At 40.1% G+C, this 21,676-nt stretch overlaps 3 protein-coding genes across 3 annotated transcripts; 2 read left to right on the top strand and 1 right to left on the bottom strand.

Annotated features, from left to right (window-relative positions):
• Positions 1-7,096: 7,096 nt before the first annotated feature.
• Positions 7,097-15,133, top strand: LOC306977925 (LIM domain-containing protein 2; the record flags this gene model as incomplete). Its single annotated transcript, XM_079576364.1, has 6 exons — positions 7,097-7,165; positions 7,291-7,369; positions 8,752-8,870; positions 8,979-9,017; positions 13,670-13,800; positions 14,856-15,133. The coding sequence occupies 6 exons, from the start codon at positions 7,097-7,099 to the stop codon at positions 15,022-15,024; spliced, it is 606 nt and encodes a 201-aa protein (XP_079432490.1). The 3' UTR covers positions 15,025-15,133.
• LOC306977820 (uncharacterized protein) lies at positions 9,335-13,289 on the top strand (the record flags this gene model as incomplete). The annotated part of the gene is made up of 2 exons (XM_079576261.1): positions 9,335-10,967; positions 11,889-13,289. The coding sequence occupies 2 exons, from the start codon at positions 9,335-9,337 to the stop codon at positions 13,262-13,264; spliced, it is 3,009 nt and encodes a 1,002-aa protein (XP_079432387.1). The 3' UTR covers positions 13,265-13,289.
• A 779-nt stretch (positions 15,134-15,912) lies between the features above and the next one.
• Positions 15,913-20,112, bottom strand: slc22a13b (solute carrier family 22 member 13b; the record flags this gene model as incomplete). Its single annotated transcript, XM_079576363.1, has 10 exons — positions 15,913-15,970; positions 16,044-16,241; positions 16,308-16,416; positions 17,034-17,248; positions 17,330-17,424; positions 18,122-18,242; positions 18,328-18,499; positions 19,276-19,430; positions 19,493-19,596; positions 19,738-20,112. 10 exons carry the CDS (start codon positions 20,110-20,112, stop codon positions 15,913-15,915), a joined length of 1,602 nt encoding a protein of 533 aa, XP_079432489.1.
• Between the last annotated feature and the right edge of the window lie 1,564 nt (positions 20,113-21,676).

The raw sequence follows: 21,676 nt of genomic DNA, 5'->3' as shown, positions 1-21,676 counted from the left end.
ACTCTAACACAAGGATCCACTATATAAATAAATCTACTCGTGTGCATTATTTATTCATATATGCAGCCAAAGTCCTTTAATCACACGTGGGTCAGTGCGATTATCAACACTATGAGTCAGACAGTGCTTGGTCACAGTTTGTCACAATGCATGCCTGCATACTGTCCACTCTGAGCAACTCATGACTGCAGGTCATGTGATTAGCCCACTGTGCTGTTAGCTTGTGTCACTTCCACCGCTTCACTTGTGCTACTTGTGTTTGACCAAAGCAGTAGCTCTGACCGGACTGGATTTGAAACCTTTCAAGCAACCACAAACAGTACTGGGGATCAACCATCACGTGGAGTTGGTTTTACACTTAACACAGCAGATAAGCTATGTTTGAGTCCCATCTGTTATATTCTCAATGTTTGTTACTGTGAGAGAATTAAAGATTATTTTCTGGCAATGTGTCTGGAAGTAGGCCAAGAATATATGAGGAAATAATGATAGTTGGATCTTTAGAATACTTTAGAATAATTTGCTTATCTTCTCACTTCAGTAGCAAAAGATAAATCTTCTTTCACACATTTGGTGGAGTCTATGGCAATGTTATACTTACGGTTCTAAAGGGCTACAGCTGTCAAAAAATAATAATAAAATACATACATACCATACTAAATACGAACACTAAAACTAGTATTTAAACTAGACACTCATTTGCAAAGTTTTACAAAAGTCTTGATCTTAAGGGAAGGGATTATTCACATGGCACAAGTTATTGTTTATGAGGAACAATTTTTCCTTGGTGGTGAGCTGAAAGCTGTATGTAACCACAGATATTCCCTCAAGGTCTCCCATCCAGGTACTAACCGGGCCCATCCTGCTTAGCTTCTGAGGTCTGCAGCCGTGGGCAAAGCACTTCATTTCATTACTTGAGTACCATAAACGTACAGATTCAAACCACTGGTCAAATGGCACCCCAATAAAAATAAAAGTTGTAAAAGTTGAGAAAGTACAAAAAATACTTCAGAATTCAAAGAAGAAAGTACAAATCTGTTAACCAGTAGATAAGTATTGAAAAATAGCTTCAATAACACCTCCCCAATTCGCCTCCCGTACGGCAACACGACGGGGACAAACCTTCTTCCTTGTTCTGAGTCAATAGCATTGACAGTACATCTGCACAGCGCCACCTACTGCTCTGGAGTGAGCATTATTAGGCTTTTAAAATAGACAAAACATATTTCATTTTACTTTGGTGCATTTAGATAAGTGTATATAAATCATTACATTTAGTTTTTGTAATGATAAGTTCAACAAAAATACGACTCAGGTAAAGTACAGATCCAAAACACTGCTTATGTACAGTACTTAAAGGCACACCGCATGGACTATACTGTTGCCATCTGTACAAAACATGCAGCTAATGTCCAGCTCGGCACAGAAAATGCTATTTCTGCAGTGATTAATCAAAGAATTTGGAAGAGAATCTAACCTTTAGTCAACTTTAGTCACATCTCCATAGAGACGAGCTGGAGACGTACCCACTCCTGGTAAAGCTACTGTCATGTCATAAGAGAGCTGAGCCGCTCACAGCAGCAAGGCAAGGCAAGGCAAGTTTATTTGTAGAGCACAATTCATACACAAGGCAATTCAAAGTGCTTCACAGTTGCATAAATATAAGAAAACAAATACAATCAATAAAACATCAACATAGAATTAATCAATTACAGTAAGAGGCAAGAGTGTAGATAAAATACTTTCAGTTATATGCATTTTTAAGTCTTGTTTTGATTCGCTCTGTCTTGAGCACTATTTTTAAGTCTTGTTTTGACTCGCTCTGTCTTGAGCACTATTTCGCTCTGTCTTGAGCACTATTTTTAAGTCTTGTTTTGACTCGCTCTGTCTTGAGCACTATTTCGCTCTGTCTTGAGCACTATTTTTAAGTCTTGTTTTGACTCGCTCTGTCTTGAGCACTATTTCGCTCTGTCTTGAGCACTATTTTTAAGTCGTGTTTGGACTCGCTCTGTCTTGAGCACTATTTTGCTCTGTCTTGAGCTCTATTTTTAATTCTTGTTGTGACTCGCTCTGTCTTGAGCACCATTTTTAAGTCTTGTTTTGACTCGCTCTGTCTTGAGCACTATTTCGCTCTGTCTTGAGCACTATTTCGCTCTGTCTTGAGCACTATTTTTCTTGCTCGTTCAAAAGTAAGTTACCTAACCTCTGTTTTTGTCGCTCCTTCTCCTCTGGACATCAATATAAAATTAATCAATTACAGTAAAAGGCGAGAGTGCAGATAAAATACTTTCAGTTATATGCACGGGCAAACAGAACTGTTTTCAGCCTGGATTTGAACATTGTCAGAGTTGAGGCCTGTCTCACATCCTCGTGAAGACTGTTCCAGATTTTAGCTGCATGAAACTGAAACGCAGCCTCACCGTGTTTATTATTGACTCTGGGAACCACCAGGAGGCCCCTCCCTGAGGTTCTCAGGGCCCGAGATGGTTCATACGGCTCTAACATGTCAGAGATGTACTTTGGAGCTAAACCATGAAATGACTTGTACACAAGCAGAGCTGTTTTAAAGTCTATTCTCTGAGTGACAGGAAGCCAGTGCAGAGACCGGAGCACTGGACTAATATGGTCGTATTTCCTGGTTCTTGTCAGGACTCGAGCAGCAGCGTTCTGGATGTACTGTAGCTGTCTGATAGCTTGTTTAGAGAGGCCAGTGAGTAGGCCGTTACAGTAGTCTAATCTGCTGGAGACAAATGCATGGATAAGTCTCTCTAAGTCTGGTTTTGACACTATTCCTCTGATCTTAGCAATGTTTTTCAGATGGTAAAAAGCTGCTGATGTTATTGCTTTGATGTGGCTGTTTAAGTTCAGGTCTGAGTCCATGATTACTCCTAGATTTCTAACCTGATTTTTTGGTTTTAGAGAGAGAGAGAGACTCAAGGTGACTGATAACACGTTGTCTTTGTGCCTGTGGGCCAAAAACAATGATCTCAGTTTTGTCTGAGTTTAGTTGGAGAAAGTTGTTTTGCATCCACAAACTGATCTGTTGGATGCAGTGACAGAGTGTATCTACAGGCCCATGTTCACCAGCCGTCAGTGACACGTAGATTTGAGTGTCATCTGCATAGTTGTGGTACGACACGTTGTTGCTGTTTATTAGCTGACCCAATGGAAGCATGTACATGTTGAATAAGAGAGGTCCCAAGATTGACCCCTGGGGGACTCCACAGGTCATGGCAATTTTGTCTGAGACACAGTTGCCAATTTCAACAAAGTACGTCCAGCAGCACATCTTTGTTTGTACTTATTACCTATTTATGAGGTATTTTTCAATGATGAAAATATCTGTCAAATAAAACAATTTTAATTTCAATTATATTTATTGGGTAAAATTTTACGCAAAAAAAACATTTACTTGTTACTGACCACCTCTGGAGGTCTGACCAGATCAGGCACACAGTACTCACTCATCATGGTATGGTGTAGTGTGACTAAATAGCAAAATAAGAACCTAGTAAGCTGTTAAAAGTTGCATAACCTGATCTAAATTATGATTGTTATGATTATCTGCTACATACTGGTACAGGAGGACACTCACAACATACGACTAGACTATTATGTTAATCCACCAATTTCTGCAAGATTTTAAAAAAAAAAGTCAGTAACAAGTGTTGAGTTTTTTTTAGTATAGGAATGTTTGAATATTTTGTCATTTCATATTAATCTATATGTTGACGACTATTCTGGACCTTTTAGAACGTTTGCATGAGAAAACAGCACACACCTACAAACTTTTACTGATGTTCCTTAAACTTTCACTAAGACCAGACAGCTAAAACCTTATCTTTCCGAACTGTCTGCCCCTCTGTCTCCTCTCTGTGCTGTACATTCTGGGTTATTTTAGTTTGCAGACACATCCTAGTTTGGCCTTGAATAGCCTCAGTGTATTGCTCTCACATAACCCAATATGGAGACAACCTTTTTTAAGCCTGGTTTGGAATGGTCTCTACCGCCATCTTCTGGACAAAGGGCGCTAGGTGTGGTGTAGGTGCATTGTGAAAAAGTAGTTTTGTGTTTTGGGGTCATTTGAGGCTACAGTGCAGAGCACTGCAGTGTAAAACGTGATTCTGGTACATAAACAGTTAAGAATTTCTGACCTATCTTTGCAGCTTTTTGGAAGTCTGTGAGTCAACCGGAGGTATTTAGGACCGCCTGGCTGCAACTGGCCACAGATCTGGGGCTCTAAACAGCTGTCTGGCGGGAGCCTGTGTGTGTGTGTGCGTGTGTGTAAAAGCGAGACAGGCGTTGTAAACTTGCTTTAATAACACTGGCCGAGTTCACAGTCAAAAGGCGGTGCCGATTGCATATTCCCTTTCATCTGCGCGGTGCCTCTGAGACAGACACGGGAGTGCGTTTTTGAAGCCACGGATGAGGCTGGGAGGAGGGGAGGGGGTTATGGGGGGGGCAGGGGGAGGGAGGGGGGGAGGCAGCCCAGCTCAGGATCTGGTTCTGCCCCAGGGCTGTGTGCTGCTGCTGCTGCTGTTGCTCTGTCTTTGTCTGAGGAATGATTAACACAGAGTGAGCAGCACTAAAGACACTGCATATGAATTGTGTGTGCTGACAAAGACTGGTGCTGTTACAAATCTATGCGGCGAGTGAGTGAAACAGGGGGAAATCCAGATAGTGGGCAGCACTCACACATGGAGAGGTGAGATAAATGACAATGATACAATACAGTCTGGTACAAGAGGAGGCATGTGTTAATAGGAGGTAATTATGAAGGAACAGGCATGTCTTTGTACATGACTTTCACTATCAACATCTATTATTCTGCTCAATTCGATTTATACTTACCGCCTCAATTTTGACTTTGATTAAACTTAAAAAGGCATCGATGTAACTGTGCTTATGGCAAATTGATTGTGGAAAACTGTATATCCTACTGAGCAATGCAGTGGCATTTACTCTTATTACATGTTGCAACATTCACTGTAGTGAAAATATCTCACCACAAGATGGAAATCTTAACTAACATGCATTTCCTGAAATGTTTAAATGTTTATAATAGAGAAAATTACAGGCCCATCACATATAGTAAAAAACAGGATGTAAAAGTTAAAGTTTTACATTCACAACTATCTAAAGACATTTGCTGTAATGGACCATTTAAAGGTGCAATATGCAACTCTTTATGCGAAAAAAAAACAACAACTTGATATTAGTGTGTAATTGACCTTTTCGTGACCCAGTGGCTGCATGAGTGGTGAGCATGGGGCCTATAATTTCCATCACGGGGGCTTCGACAATTCTCCAGTATCAATTGTTTAGTAGGTTCTCTTGTGAGAAGGTCCATCAGTGGTAAAACGGGCCAGACACTCTCAAAACAACTGATCCTGGAGCATCATAGAGGCCGTTGTGATGGACCACTCATACAGCCGCTGGGTCACAGAAAGGTTAAATATGCACAAATGTTTTTCTTCCACATAAAAAGTTGCATGATGCACCTTTAAGTCAGACAGGAATCAGATAGTATCAACAGAAACATTCCATCTATTTTTGGGTCGGGAACAAAACAGCACGTGCATAAAGTGGGAGTAATTTGAGATAATGCAGTGCATGTGTAGATGTTCTGCTCTGTGGGCACCTGTGCTCCTGAGGAGCTGCTGAATAAGACTCTGTTCCTTCATGGCAGTCCTGTGTGCCATATTTCACTAAGGCTGCCAGGAACCTACAAGTGCACTTTGGTCACATGACCTCACACACTGGTTATGTGTTTAGTAAACAATACATTTCTGAAAAGCATTGTTTTTTGACATGTACCTTTAAAATTGATGGTGATGTTATTGTCTACAATTTCCACTTTTGGATCAATTCTAGTGCAGTTTGCAATGACCCATTTTGATTCGGTTTACTCATACTGAACATGTTCAACAGATTTATACGTAATAAATGATTTTACAGGGCTAGCAGTAATGAGGAAGAAGGACTTTGCTCACTGTGTGCTGGTCTTGTGATGCCGTGGAAGTGTTTCAGTCGCCTCAGGATCGGACACCGCTATCATCTGCAAGGTAACATTTTAACACTAACTCACTGAATATCACGTTTAGAAAATTTTGCTCAGATGGATTGCACATTCATGTTCACAATGTGTGTGTACAGAAACAGTTATTCAAATGCAAAATTAGCCAGCATCAAGACAGACATTGCAGTGGGTGACAGCATTATTCCTGCAGAGTGGACATGGAGTGGGGAAGCAGCCTGAAGCGCAGCCAGTCACTGAAGACTGTGACGAGTGACAAGCCCGTCTGGACAGACGTGGGCCTGCGGGACAAGAGGACCTCTGTGTCGCAGCTCGTCACCAGGTGACAATACTTACCTCGCAATGTACGTAAGATCACACATAGTACAGTATTGCTTTATACTGTGGATGTGTGACAGGTATCAGGTGGGAGTGAGCCAACACGTCCAAACTGCTACAACGATCAGTGTCGAGGTGAAACAACAAGACGAGCCCATCCAGGTCACAAGCAAACTTTACTATTTTCACATTATACTAATTTCTCTATAAAATAAATGATTCAGTCTAAGAGTGCTTAACTGATTCGATCATTTACAATACTGTTCATAAAAAATGCAGGGGAAAAAAAGGTCTATAAACTGCCTGCAATTACCTTCAAATCATCTCTTGTTCATAAAACCAAATTGGCACAGGTGTTTTTAGCATGTTGTTAACTGCTTCACACTTTCCCAATGTGAGAGGGAGCATGAAGAAAAAAAAAAAATATATATATATATATATATATCTAAAACATGTTTTTGTTCATGTTAGGCATGGCGCCCCCATCTACATGTGACTGACATAAAGACAACTGTGGAAGACACAGTCAACAGTCCTAATGAGCCTGATGAAATATGGAATAATGATGCGTGGAATGAGCCTAAAAGTCCCACCAGTTTGTCCCGCAGCAGGTCTCTGAGCAGCCTTCCCCACAGCACCGGCTCCATCCACTCGCTAAAAGCTAAGTTTGAGCCCAAAGCTGCTGCTCAAACCAAGGAGGAAACGTTAAAGTCAGCTCTGAAGAAATCTAACATTACTAAGATGTCGAATAGAGAGCCTGAGAAAAGAAAGAAGGCGGACGGTGGACTAAAGGTCTCAGTTAATGCTCCAGTAAATGATGTTGCAGCTACAGTGAAACACGCAGCTTCAAATGCAAAGGTGATTCAAGTGGTACATTCAAATTTCTTTAGGGAAACAAAATACAATGCTCTTTTACTAAAACATTATATTTTCAGGTGGAAAATAACACCAAGGTTCAGAGAAGAAAAACTATTGGAGGAATAGATTTTGAACAACTTGCAGCTTCCCAAGCCGGTAGGTGCATTTGACTTGTTATGGGGCACATCAAGCCTATAAAACAGATGTTAATGAGCCAAGGCTAATTACAAAGATAGTAGTTGCCCTTCCTGGAAAGCTGACCCCGGGGCTGTACAGTAAGAAAGCATGAATGAAAGCAAAGAGGTGACATGGAGAATACTGAGTGAGTGAGTGAGTGAGTGAGTGAGTGAGTGAGTGAGTGAGTGAGTGAGTGAGTGAGTGAGTGAGTGAGTGAGTGAGTGAGTGAGTGAGTGAGTGAGTGAGTGGGCAGGAACCATGATTGACTCAGCCTGGTGCGGGGCAGAGTAGGCCACTCCAGCGCGGGACAGAAATAGCAGGCCGCTGTAGCCCTGAATAAGTGTAGGAGGGTGCAAGGGTCAGCTGTCACTGGGGCAGGAGCAGAGGCTGGTGTAGCGCTCACAAGCCTTTAGGAAATGGCACGGCATTCACCATCAGTAGGACTCAAGCAAAAACCAAAAAGCTAGAGTGGTTTCAAGTGAGTACGCTGCATTGCTTTATTATTTTATAACTACAATACTCAGTCTCCATAGGGTCTTACTTTGTATGCAACTTGCTAATGCTGTTGATTAGACTTGTACAAGCATGTTGCGAAATGCATGTGATACTGAGCAACACATTTTTCAGCCCTCTCTTAAATATTGTTTCTGGATATAATTAAAATGTTGTGTTTCATGAACTGAATGTTGATTTAAAAAGTAAATAGTTAATCTAATCACAATATATTGTTATTAGATATTCTTCCAAAATCATGTATGGTTAGTTAATCAAATTACAGTAAAAGAAGTCTACATAAGACCTCATAGGTATCAACAAAAACATAAGATAAGATTGAGCCTTTATTGATCTCTCAATGGAGAAATTGACTTGTTACATTCAGCTCTTAGAAACACGCAGGGTGTGCAAATAGGCAGAAACTGTGAGAAAAATAAACAAAAAACAATAAATAGTAAAATAGTGTTATCTTTTGTACAATATCTTTTGTTTGTGGAAACAAAGGTATAAACAGTAAATAATTAAGTACACAGACATAAGTCAGTATTAGCAAAAAGGCTGTAACATGTTACACAAAGACACACAATGTAGTACACGTTATAGTATTATGCTCACATCAACAATGTCTTTGCTGCTGGACGTGTGTTTATGTTTTTCTCCAGTGCTTAGTCAACTTCTGTATGTAGTATGTGTGTCAGTGGAGTCAGATGGCCGTCTCTCTCAGGGCTAAATTTAACCCGGCCACATGGCACCTGTCAGAGATGTGTTTAGGACGTGCGCCCATCGGCGAACACTTTTGTGGCCATTATTTATAATGGAATAAAGTTTGATAATACAATATATATGCTTTTTTTTTTTAATCTCAGAGGAGAAGAGGAGATCTATTGCGGACTTCAGGGACAGCTCAGAGAAACTGTGCATCTCTGTGAAGGCCATATCTGCCTTGTATCTGTCAAAAGTGGCCCCTCAAGAACCAAAGACTCTGGTAAATCACTCTCATCTATTCATGACTAACATATTGCACACAATACTGTATGTCTTAAACATGAAAATGGCGTCTGAAAGTATAGTATTTTTTGTTGTTGTTTTTCAGGTGCAATCTGAATTAGGAAAGAGGCCAAGACTAACAAAGGTAAAGTGTAAATTTGGATATAATGCATGATGATTTGGTTTGTGCAACTGTTTGGAGTAATTGCAAATGGAATCGCATTGTCATGAACACAAATGATACTCGTCTGATTTGCCATTTCTGAGGAGACACAATTATCTGGAACACAATGGTTCATAGCAAAGAGGCTTCAGTGAAAAGAAGACTCTACTGTGCATTGGATTTTCCTAACCCCTCAATGCCTGGCATGTTGACACATCTGGCATGTGTTTGGAAGGTAACATCTGCATGGTCTGCTCATAAGAACACAGTAATGAGATCATTATTTTTGTTCTCTTAAGATGGCTCAGGATGCGAAAGATGACATCTTTCCACTTGCTTTGGAGGGAGATCAGTCAGGATATCAAGAAAGAGTCGCCTTAGGAGCAATGCAACAACGGCGACGGAAAAATGAACTGAAAAGGCTCCTGAAGCACACTCATCCAGAAATAACAATGTTAGACAAAGTAGTGGACAAGGAACTGGCAGCAGAGGAGGCAGCTGCTGAAACAGGATACGAGGGAGAAGTCTTCTCAAAATGTCTGATATTTGAGAACTGCACCACCAGTAAAAAAGAATCATGTTGCGCTACCAACATGGCACAGGAAACAGAGAAAAAAGGTCCAACCCCAACTGTGTTGGAGGAGTCGCTGACACCCAGTGATCCCAATAAAGAGCTTATAGACGAGGAGGTAAGAATAGACATTCAGACCACCAGGAGAATGTTTGAGGAGCAATCAATGAAAGTCACACAGTCATGTCAGAGCAAGTCCAAAGAAACTGTTTTTAATGGAGATAAAGCACAGCCAAACCAGAGCGACCACACAAAGTTGATTACAAAAGCACATAAAGACAACAAACAGAAAAGCAATGACAGTATGTTTATAGATCAAGGACCTCCTGAGGTTTTGGATGAAGACTTTACAAGTATCCCTGATCCAGAAACATTTGGAGAAGAAATCAAAACATCTATAGACCTCTTCCGTCATAATCCCTTTATCACAGTCAATGTAGAAAAAGAAAATATGTGTTTCCAAAGTGCAACAGAGTGTAATATAGAAGGAGATAGTCACAATGTGAAGAACAGAAAACAGCTTTTCGAATCTATGCCATTTGACAAGATCAGGCAGCAGAACAAGGATGATTTAGAGACCATGGTGGAGAACATCAGAGAAACATTACACTTTCTACACTCAGCCAACATGCTACAGTCAAAAGGCTCCATCATTGAAGTCCACGAGACAATGAAAGCTACAAAGGCTAAGTTCATTTTAACCGAGATTGGTCCAGAGATCATGTACGACAGTGTTGCAGAAGCGGGAGCACAGAACTTGATACTGCAGCTGCTCCCGCGATCCAACATACAACCACAGATTAAATACCTCAAAGAAGACAGTCAAGGTGCAGTGATGGCCACAATTGTGAACGCTCCTGGCTATCATCCTCACTCAGACACAGACTTCAAAACTGCCAATGTCGTGCAGCTAATTGAAGATATTCTCAACCAGGACAACTCGCTACAAAAAGGAGTGCTTATCCTGGATGAGGTAGATCTGTTCGCTCAGGTCAGTGTTTACTCTCTCTACCATTACATTGATGTTGAAGACATAAAAAGTTTCTGCGCCACACAAGAGACAACTGCAGAGGAGGCTGAACCAGAGATATGTGAAACAATTCAAAAAGAAATCCCCCAACTAACAAGAGGCATTATCAAATCGGCAATACACTGCTTTCAAGAAACTCAAACAGACATGTCTTCAGCACCAGTAAGAGCAGATATTGCAATAAAAGGCAATGTGAAGCTGTTCAAAAGCTGCATTGAAAAAGGAGACATGGAGTATTTGAAATCTCTTCAGGCAGAGGTAGAAATGGAAGAAGAGGAGCTACCTTTGACCACTCTGGAACAAAGCACAATACAACAAAGTGATAATGCAAGTGATACAGAATACGAGCCGGTAGATGTTAAAAGACTGAAAAGCTTATTCACAGCAAATCCCAAACAAACTGAACCGGAGCCAAAAACATGCAAGAGGGTTCCTTGGTCAGCTTCCAGGTCAGAAGAAAAGAGTCGGATTGTTACGGACAATAAAGATAGGCAACAATCATATGAAGTAAGTTTAACTGGTGCTGACATGTCCTGTGTAGCATTTGAGAATGAAGAAGGCATTCACCAAGCTGAGTTGGTTGAGGTTGTAGATGAATGCGATGAAATTTCCAGTCTTCAAGCTGCAATTTCCCAACTCCAGAAGGCGACAGTCGAGGCCAAATCAATTCATGACTCTTTAAAAGAAAGACAAGAAAATCACAGAGCACCTTTGAAAGCGAATGAAGATATCAGCAAAGCAACATCTATTGTCCAGACACTTGACTCAGAGACAAATCCCGAACATGAGGAACTCATTCTTGAGGGCAAACTGCAAGCTGCTCTGCAAGCCCTTGAGAAATCAAGCCTTAATGTCACTCGGGGAGGATTTGAAGCAGCTATGCTATACAGAAACTCAAACAAAGTATCTTCATTTGCGAAGGCATCATCTCATGCAACATCCAACCAAGAAACAGGATCTGACGTTGATGCCCCGAAAGAGCATAACGGTGTAAGCACAAGTAAAGAAAGTGCTAATTATTTTGATACAGAGAAGAGTAAAAAGTCACAAAGAGTCAAACCAGCCCTTCCTCCAAAACCTGAACATTTAAAAGTCAAAGCGACTGAATCACCAAAAGCCAGTGGTGCAACAGCTAAAATACAAAATGCAGAAGAAACTTTTCCTGGTCCTACAGAAAAATCAAAGGCTTTTAATGACAAGCAGGTTGTAACAAATGGAGAAAGTTTAATGAAACTGGAAAAATGTCATGCAGGAATTCCAGTGACAGGTCAGCCAATCAACACAGATACGAGTACAACAGAAAAACAAGTGGTTAATGTCGTACCTGAGCAAAAGACAGATAACGAAGAAGCAGAAGAAAGCCATGTCAATTTTCACGAGGCTTGTCAGATTTTTGGAGGCAAAACAACAGCTCCAAAAAAGACTGCCCCAGTGAAGCCAAAAAGAGTCAAAATTGCCACAGCTGACGCTAAAAGCCAGGACCAATCCAATTCATCCTGTGCCCCATTGAAGGAAGAAGAGGCGAAAGTGAGCATGAGGGTAAAGAAAGTGTGTAAAGAAACAGAGGATGAACGGCGGCAGCGGTTGTCGGTTCACATGGATGAAATCATGAGAGGCAACGTCACAACTGCCATGGAGATCTTTGACAACCTGCGCAAGCAAGAGGAGCTGGAGAACATCCTCATTCGGGTCGAAGAGATTGAACAAGACACGAGCGAGGTAGATGTCAAGTCTTTGAGGAAAGTATTTGAAGACGTCCCGGACTGGGTTGTGAGCTCCAACAAGAAGAAAGACAAAGTGCAAAAGAGAAAGGAAAGCCCTAAATTAGCGAAACAAACAAACACTGAGAACAAGACGCCTATTGCAAATGTTTTTGGAGATCTGGCACGAGCAAGTGAAGAAATTATCCACTTAAAGGAGCAGACTTTGGCCAGACTTTTGGACATAGAAGAGGCCATCAAAAAGGCACTTTACTCGGTCTCGAATCTGAAATCTGAGTCGGATATCGCCGGGTTATCGAGTCTGTTCAAAGAGTCACTTGGAGGAGCGCAAAATACTTCTGGTAACATCCGAACCATTAGCATCGGATCAAGTCGAACAAGAACAGATGAAAGTCGCGTCAAGACAAAAAATCAAAGTGGGGAACTTGGATCGCCAAAGCCACCAAGCCCTACATCATCGCCGGCCTTCATCTCTATTGAGTCGGCCGCTAGAAAAACTGATGCACCTCCAGAAACACTCTGTCCGTCGTGTCAGCAGGCCCCAAAGCCTGAAGAGAAATTCAGAACAACCAAGACAGTACAGTGCAAAAGTCCCGCACAAGTCAGGAAAGGAGACCCGAGAACAGGAGGGCAGAAACAGACTCCACCCAAACCGAAAAGGGAGCGGAGCATGCTAAAAGTGCAGACTGAGCCCAAAGGGACAAAGAAGAAGCCCGCAGGTACAAAAACCGTCACCGAGAACTACGAGAGGATGGACAACTTTGGAAACAAATTTTACTCGACTAAAACTTCAACTGTTGTCGCCACAGAACCACAAACAACAATGCCGTGTCCTGATCAAACTGTCAGTCCAGCAGGGCACCAGATTTCAACGTACAATAGACTGCCTGTCAAAAAGAAACCGTAATATTCAATGATGATTGGGGGGTGACCAGTGCTTTATTTGATCCTCCTGTAAGGGGGAACGCATTCCCTTTTCTCTCAGTTTTTAAAAGATCTGTAGAATATTTGAGAGGATACTGCAAATATCTATGGCAATTTAAGCCTAAATTCAAAATTCCTGTTTTACAAATTAAGCACTGGTCATAACTAAAATTATTTTGTTGTACTGAACTTTGATTCTCTGTGTATCTCCGTGTTTAGTTTTGAGAAGAACTCAACAATTTGTATCTTTTTTTTTAAATTAGATTTGTCTTTAATAATAACTTAATAAATATGAATTCATCCATCACACAGTTATCCAATTGATTTATGAAACTAATATTTTCTTGTTATGTCGGTGCATCACTAAAACCTTACCTTTTTCCAACAGTTCCAGGCAGTTTCTCAGGAGAAGTGCTCAGCATGTTTGACCCCTGTTTATCCTATGGAAAGTGTTACCACAGACAAACACACTTTTCACAAAACATGCTTTTGCTGTAAACATTGCAACAAAAAATTAAGGTGAGAGCCCACTATTTATCATGACAAATAACCAGAAAACTGAGTGCATTGTAATCCATTCATCAAACGTTAATTCTTGCTTTATTAATCATGCCAGTCCCTTTATTTCACTAATTAACAGTTAAGGGGAGACACTACAGGCAAAACTCAATTTTTTCAGTGTTCAGGTTTTGGGCCAAATTGGTCTCTGAACATGTAAGCTTTCACCCGGAAACAGAAAATATGCCTAATCTTCACAAAAACATGTTTAAATATTGCGCTGATTCAATGTTCCCCCATAGACTTAAATGGGAGAATGCAATTTCAAGGGCCTTTTTCTCAAAACACATTTTTCTATCATTGTGGCGACACTATGTCCACGTCAGTCGGACCTAAAGACTTAAAATTTTCCAGCCTTGGACTGGACAATATTTGGAAGATTTTTTCAGAGGGATTTTTTATTATCTAATCCCTAGCCCCATTTATTGAGTGTTGAATGTCAAAAAATAAGGCGAGAATTTAATTTTTTACACATTTTTCCACTAAAAAACAGCTTATTTTAAAACTAAACAAGACATCCAAAATCCCCTCTGCAAAAGTCTTGGCAACTCATTCATCAATAAAATGAAACCATAAATTTGAATGTAGCTCTATCCATTATTCAGATTTCGTCGACGAAAAGATGGGAAATTTGGGGCATTTTTAGGCATAAAACACATTGTTCTTATATGAAAAGATAAAATGACAGAAAACTTGCAATGTATTTTTTTCGCACATTTATGCCAGTGATCTACAGCAAAAGTTTCAAATTGATATCTGTAAATATACATATTTTTTCCCTATTCACCTGCAGTGTCTCGCCTTAAACAAATTACCTTCAAATGCTGATCCTGAAGTCATTCCAGAGATGCTTGGCTTGTTTGTGGCCACACATAATCATGAATCACACCTCTAAACATTTTGGCTCCAACACTTGTATTGAAAACAAAAGGTCTAATTCACTTAAACTTGACGTGCCCAAATCTGGGCGTAAAGAAAAAATGGCTGCATAAAATAACACGTGCTTTGATCTGCAGCATGCTCAACTACGCCTCCCTGTACGGAGAGTTGTACTGCACTTTTCACTACCAGCAGCTGTTCAGGACAAAGGGCAATTATGATGAAGGATTTGGATTCAGCCAACACAAGAGCCGCTGGACTCTGAGGAGCTCTACTTCTGGGGCACCTGCAGACTCGGATGCGTAAAACTAAATGTGTCTTCAACACGATCATTATACATACTGTCGCATACTTACACTCCATATGCCTAATAAAAATGTGTTTCTTTTTTTTTCTATAATTTTCCAGGCACATAATCCAGCTATTCAGTGTTAGTGTTGTTAATATATATTTTGATTGCATGACTACTCAGGTCGATATCTTTTTATGTGACCACCATGACCTTATGTAGGCTATACAAGCCCGATGCATCACACATACTTAGATAACAGTGTTTCTCCTGACCTTTGAGATGGTTTATTTTAACCATGTGGAAGCTATATGACTAGGTAATCCATTAATCTCAACTGTACTGTTATTGTGTAATAAACAGTATCAGTCTGTCTGTCAATGATAAAAGATACAGCACACCATAAAAGATTAAGATGTATGTGTATTCAGAAAATCAATAACCAATCAATAGTGATGTGTTTAATTCTAATTTCACTCATTTCCAGACATTGATAGATAAAAAAGACGTAACAAAATGAAATAAATCTATAACATTCTCATAATGATATATTTTACAACCCCTAAAGAAATACATATGTCCTTATTTCCATCAATATGTCTTTGAAGTTGGTGTAACAGTTTCAATGTGAGACTAATTTGTCATTTTAAAATTCCTTTACATGATTGTTGATGGTCGTTTTCCCAGTACTCACAATATTGGATGCAGCAATAGGGCTCATGTGCAAAGTGCTACAAGATTGCTATATAAAATCCTCCTTTCTGTAACATACACATCAACATATTTACAAAGAAAGCAATGTATGAAAAAAAAAAATCACAAGTCAATGGTATATACAAAAAAATGTTTAGTCTTTGTCATTATTAATAAAAGTATGCAGCACATCACGGCTGGATGAAAATAAACTACATCTTTGTACTCTTCTTCATGTCTTCATCCAGATCTGCCGTTTTCTCTAGCATTCTACAACGACACACACGATTATAAATATTATTTGCACATGCTATTTTTTACAGCACCTTCACCATGCGCTTACATATTCTCTGCTGTGTGGTCCTGGAGTTCCACATTGAGGGTCTCAGGCAGCATCAGGCACAGCGCCCCCGCCAGGATGGGCACAGTACCGTAGATCAACATGGGGAGGAAGTACTGGTAGGTTTCCAGAAGTCTGATCAGAGGAGCCAGGATGCCTGCGACTCGAGCGCACATGGCGTTCAGGCCTATGCCATTCTGTCTAGAGGACATGTTACTTATCACTGTTTTATATTCACTACTTCAGTTTTCGATCAACCCACCTCACCTTATTATTGTAGGGTAGAGCTCAGCAGTGTAGATATAGACTGTGGAGAAACAGGCGGTGGCAGCAAATTTCCCCAGTACAGCTATGACTGTGACCACGATTGGGAGATCTGTGGGGTTGGAAGCAAATGGGCAAAGCATTATTGTTAATACATATGGCAAGACAATGCAAGATTACAGAAGAGTAGATATTTCAATATTTTGATATATCATTATGTGGTTACTCCTCCCACCAAGTATATTTGTGATGGGATACAAATCAACATGTAAAAAAAAACAGTGGTATCGCTTAATATTAATATGTGCTCATTAAGTATTAATAAGGTATTAATAAGTATTAGTAATCTACTTAAGGTTAGGGTAAACCTAAGCATATTATTCATGGCCTATTAGTATGTCAATATATATTAGTATACTAAGCAACTTATTAATATCTATACATGCATATTATTCATGTACTATTAATTATTCATGCTTATTAATACCTTATTAATACTTAATGAGCACACCTTAATACAAAGCGTTATCAAAACTGTCTTTTTGCGTCTACTACTACTCTACCAACCTTCACATGCTTGTTACTTGAAAAAAACAGTTTCTACATTGCATCTACTGCTCCTCAAGTACTAGTAACTTACTGTACTATTGCTATAAATGTTGACACATGCAATGTGAGTGCTAGCAAATAGATTGATAGAAACATGCAGTACTGTGAAAACCATGTCACCTTTGGGTATGGCAATAATCACCAGACATGCGGTCCCTCCCAGTATGAGCATCATTGATTGGCTTATCCGTCTTCCAATTTTCTGCAGCAATGGCAAACATCCCAGTCGGGCCGGGAGCTCCACGAGCCCAAATATGAACTGCGTGAGGTAGATGTCCAGGCCGAAGCCGCCCACGTTCAGGCTGATTCCATAGTACATCAGACTGGTAGCAAACCTAAAGGATATAGTAAATAGTTTTCAAATTGCAATGCGTGAAAGACAGTGGCATGCTTGTCGATTGACCTGACCCACTCACCAGACCAAACTCATGATGATGGCACGTTTTCTGAGATAGTGGATTTTAAAGAGGTCCAGCATGTTGCTTCTTTTTCCTGGAGCCTCTGCACTTAGCTTCAAATGAAATGTCAGTGCTTTTTTTTTGTCTTATTACACTCGGCCAGAGTTCCCCAAAATCACCCCACCAAGAGCCCAGGACCTCTCAGGATAACATGTAATTAGTGTTTCTAATCATCATAATCATCAGATTTTTCTACGTTAATCCAACAAAATATACTAAATGTTGTCTTGGAGTCATCTCATGACCCCCACATCATGTTGGTCCCAACATGTTGGTCTCCAGGGCACGGTCCTACAGTGGTTTAGCTCCTACGTGACAGATAGGACCTTTGTGGTCATGGTGGACGACCTCTGTAGCTCCACTATCCTCTGGAGTGCCACAAGGATCCATCCTCGGCCCACTCCTATTCAGTCTGTATATGCTGGGTCCATTATTATCCTTCCACCTGTATGCAGACAATCTACAGCTTTACCTGCCCGTTCTCCCTAACACTGGTTCTGCTGTCAGTTCTCTCCAAAACGGCCTTTTGGACTTCAAAAATGGTTGTCCCACAACATTTTACATTTAAATGAAAGTAAAAGTGAGTGTATTATTTTTGGCTTTTTCTCTTTGTTTCATGTAAAGCACTTTGGTCTGCCAATGTGTTGTTGTAAAGTGCTATAGAAATGTTTAATGAGTGATTGTATCCCGTGAACGGCCTGAGCAGTCCTGACCTCTACTTTCCATATCCCTGACATTGCCTGCGCTTACCTTTTCCAGCATTTCTTCGGGGGGCTTTCTCCCATTCACTTTAGCTGCTTTACGAATCTCCTTTATGGCTTGTTCTTTCTTCCCCTGAGTGATGAGCCAGCGTGCCGACTCGGGAAGGATGCTATAGGGGTAAAAAAAAAAAAAAAAAGTCCTGTCGATTCAATAAGAGCAAATGACAACAACTGTACAAAAGGTGAGGGGCTGACCAGTAAAACAGGCCAAACACAAGCATAAGAGGAGCAAACATGACCATCTGTAAAATCCTCCAGTCACGGATCAAATAGGCCAAACCGGACAGCATCATCAGACCGAAGGGGTAGAAAGAGTGGCATATGACGGTGCACAGGGCAAATTTGGAGGCATCGCTCCACTCGCCACCTGCGACAGACAGATTTGACTTTCAATTTGATTAAAGGCATACTACAAAGATAAACATGGCAGTTATAGTAAACATGCTCCTTAGGCTCAACTGGACACCAACAATGTTATCTTTGTACTGGGTTATCAAAGCAAAGTATTTGTATTTATGTATAACCTCATATCTGGCGGCTTTCAAAGGAAAAAAAAAACTCATTTGTTTTTTGTGTGTGTGATGTCACTGTGGTCAAGATGCAAAACTGTAACCAAAACGTGTCAAAACAGCAATTAAAACGTGATGAAAACACAAAGAAAAAGGACGAAAACGTGACAGTCATAACGAGGAAGAAGCTTAGATTAGTTTTGCAGGTCTTAGCTTTTAAATGAGGCGGTTAAATGAGGAGAAGCATGCTCAAATTATATGTCAAACTTTGCTGTGTCAAAAAAATCTATTGCTTTTACTTTGTAATTTGGTAAATGGATGCCTAAAAAACTGGGTCTTGCGATTATAAAGTTACACATAATCTTCACAATCAGCATATTAACATCTTTGATAAAATTATCTGGTGAGTTTAGTTTAATTAGTTCAGTTTTATGGCAGTTATATTGTCCTTCACCAGGAAATTAGGCATCAAATGTAGAACATTAAACGGTTTAATCACATTTTATGGTCTTTGCACTATATCTTTACACATAGAGATATGATCCAAGTGATAAAGCGGGCACATTTGATCAAGTCTCCATTTACCGTAATTGTTATTCTTTATCATGCTGCTTTATACTGAAATAGTTCTTACCTATCACAAATACATTGCCAAGTATTCCGGACACTGAAATGCCACTGATGAACTTCAAAGTGATGTAAACATAAATATTCGGGGAGAAGGCCACGCCAACGCCAAAGGACGTCATGAGGAAGATGGACAAGAGGATCACGATGCGCCGACCAAATCTGCAACCACAGAACAGACAAAATGTATAAAAATAATGTTTATATACAGGAGAGTTGTTTACCTGTCAGCCATCAGACCCAGAACCAGGGCTCCGATCAGCAGCCCCAACATGTAGATGGACTGAGAGGTTTCAATAAAACTACTCTGGTCACACACCAGGCCGAACTGAGGAGAAAGTACAGTATTACAAAGCATAATCAGCTGTAAGAATGATATAAATAGTTAGTTGTTTTAAATAAGGGTTATTTTAGTAAACAGTGTAGTGTTTACCTGACCTCACGTGCTTTACACACACACAGATCTTACCTCTGACACGATGCTGGAGGCTCCATTGACAGTCTCATACACAGACCCGTTCTGACATGCGGTGGTGTCATTAAGTCCAAACGCTTCAATAGTTTCCAAGTCCCATGACACGGGCTTGAACATGAGGCAGCTCTCATACTGGCCGTCTTTGTTCAGAGGCAGAGTCAGGTTCAACTGTCTCTCCTCCGTCAGATTGGGCCCGGTCTGCCGGATCCAGTCTGTGTTACAGTGGTGTGGGAAGGAGAGGCCCACAAACACCTGCCCGATCACGTCGAAGGCTGTGAACAGTGTGGGGAGACAAAGCGCTGCCACTAACCTCTTCTGAAAGAGGCCAAACTCCCCGATCTCCCTCAGAATGTCCCTGAAGTCACTCATTGTGGAGTGTGTGGAGCTCTGAGCGGAGCAGCACGGAGCCAAGCATACTGTTTACAGTGCATGACCTTAGATCTGTTAATGTTTAAACACACAATCATCTTCATAAGCTGTTTGCGAACACACTGTTTTTAAATGCAGCTTCAGAGCTCTCCAGGCTGAAGTCCAAGTGTACAGGACAAGAGCTGACCACTGCCTCAGCTGACGGAGATGATTCAATACATGGGTTCAAACTATCAACACTTTCTTTCTACAAAAGGAGTGTTTATTAAGTGGACAGTACACTTTAATATAGCTTACTTTTTGAGTGAGTAATTAAATCGTCAATTTCCTAAAACTTTAATAACAGCCCTATTCTTCACAGGGATGAGATTTTAAGCATGTTTCTCCAACTGGAAGTTCATGAAATTGGTACAAATGATTTATCAGATACATATTAAGATAAAACATAATGTTCCACTACTTTTGTGCACCTTAGTGTGGCAGTGGAATTTGTCCAAAGGTCAGCATGGTTGTTGTGTCCTTGGGCAAGACACCTTACCCACACCCCCATGTCTGTGTAGGTTTCCTCTGGGTACTCAGGTTTCCCCTACCACTAAAAATATGTACAATAGGCTCACCTCTGGGGCCAGGACTCCCCAGTGAAAGAGATTATTAGTCTCAGTGGGTCTTTCCCAGTTAAATAAAGGTCCAATAATGCATGTTTTTAAAAAGTATGCCTATGTCTGAATGGGTCCATGTGTGATGGTGATGGCTTAGATTGGACGCAAAAATAAAACTTCAGAAATAGTCCTATAATATACATTAGTTTATGGAAGCAGTGAAAAAAAATATTTATTCATGGATTTTACTCGGCGCTAAACTCCAGGTCTAAATTAAAATGTCAAAACTCAAAAATAATGGAGTTTTCGTTTTAAGATAATCATTTACTACCATTTAGTAATACCAATGTGGTATTAGCAGAGTGGGACAGTGTATTTTGTGCAAAATCCTGGGTATTAAGCATTTCTTACCTCTTCACATTAGATCAATTTAACTTCTCTTCTCATCTCTAGTTTTAATTAAGTTTTCTGATGATTACATTTATGACTGAAGTTGTTACTGTAGCTCTTGTCACCATTGATTGCCATTTAGCAACATTAAGTTATTTTTTGTTCTTTAATTGTGGCTTTTTAAAATATAGCCTATGTATATACGTATACACAGTATTTTTCTTTTCAAATCTTAAAATCATATTTGTTCCTTCTTAACCAATTGAAGGTGTTCCTGAGTTCATAGATTAACATGTGTTTTTATAAACAAAAATAAATCTGATGAAGGCACTTAACAGTATCATTCATAACAATTCATCCATTGTTCTGTCACATTTGTCTTTAGTTTATACCAAAGCTGCTGGATTAATCATTAGAATGGTTGTTTTTAGAATGTTTTTTAATTATTCAGAACGTCTTAACATATTCATCAATGTAGCTGCTATAATAATATTGTTTTGAATACAAAAATTACCATTTCAAGAGTGTCCCACTTTACCAAAAGCACCTCGATAAATGTGTCATTGGACCAACAT

This window comes from Gobius niger, assembly GCF_951799975.1.
Source record: "Gobius niger genome assembly, chromosome: 18".
Lineage (NCBI taxonomy): Eukaryota > Metazoa > Chordata > Actinopteri > Gobiiformes > Gobiidae > Gobius > Gobius niger.
Note: the sequence above shows the minus strand (reverse complement) of the source record. Positions and strands in the feature narration are given on the sequence as shown.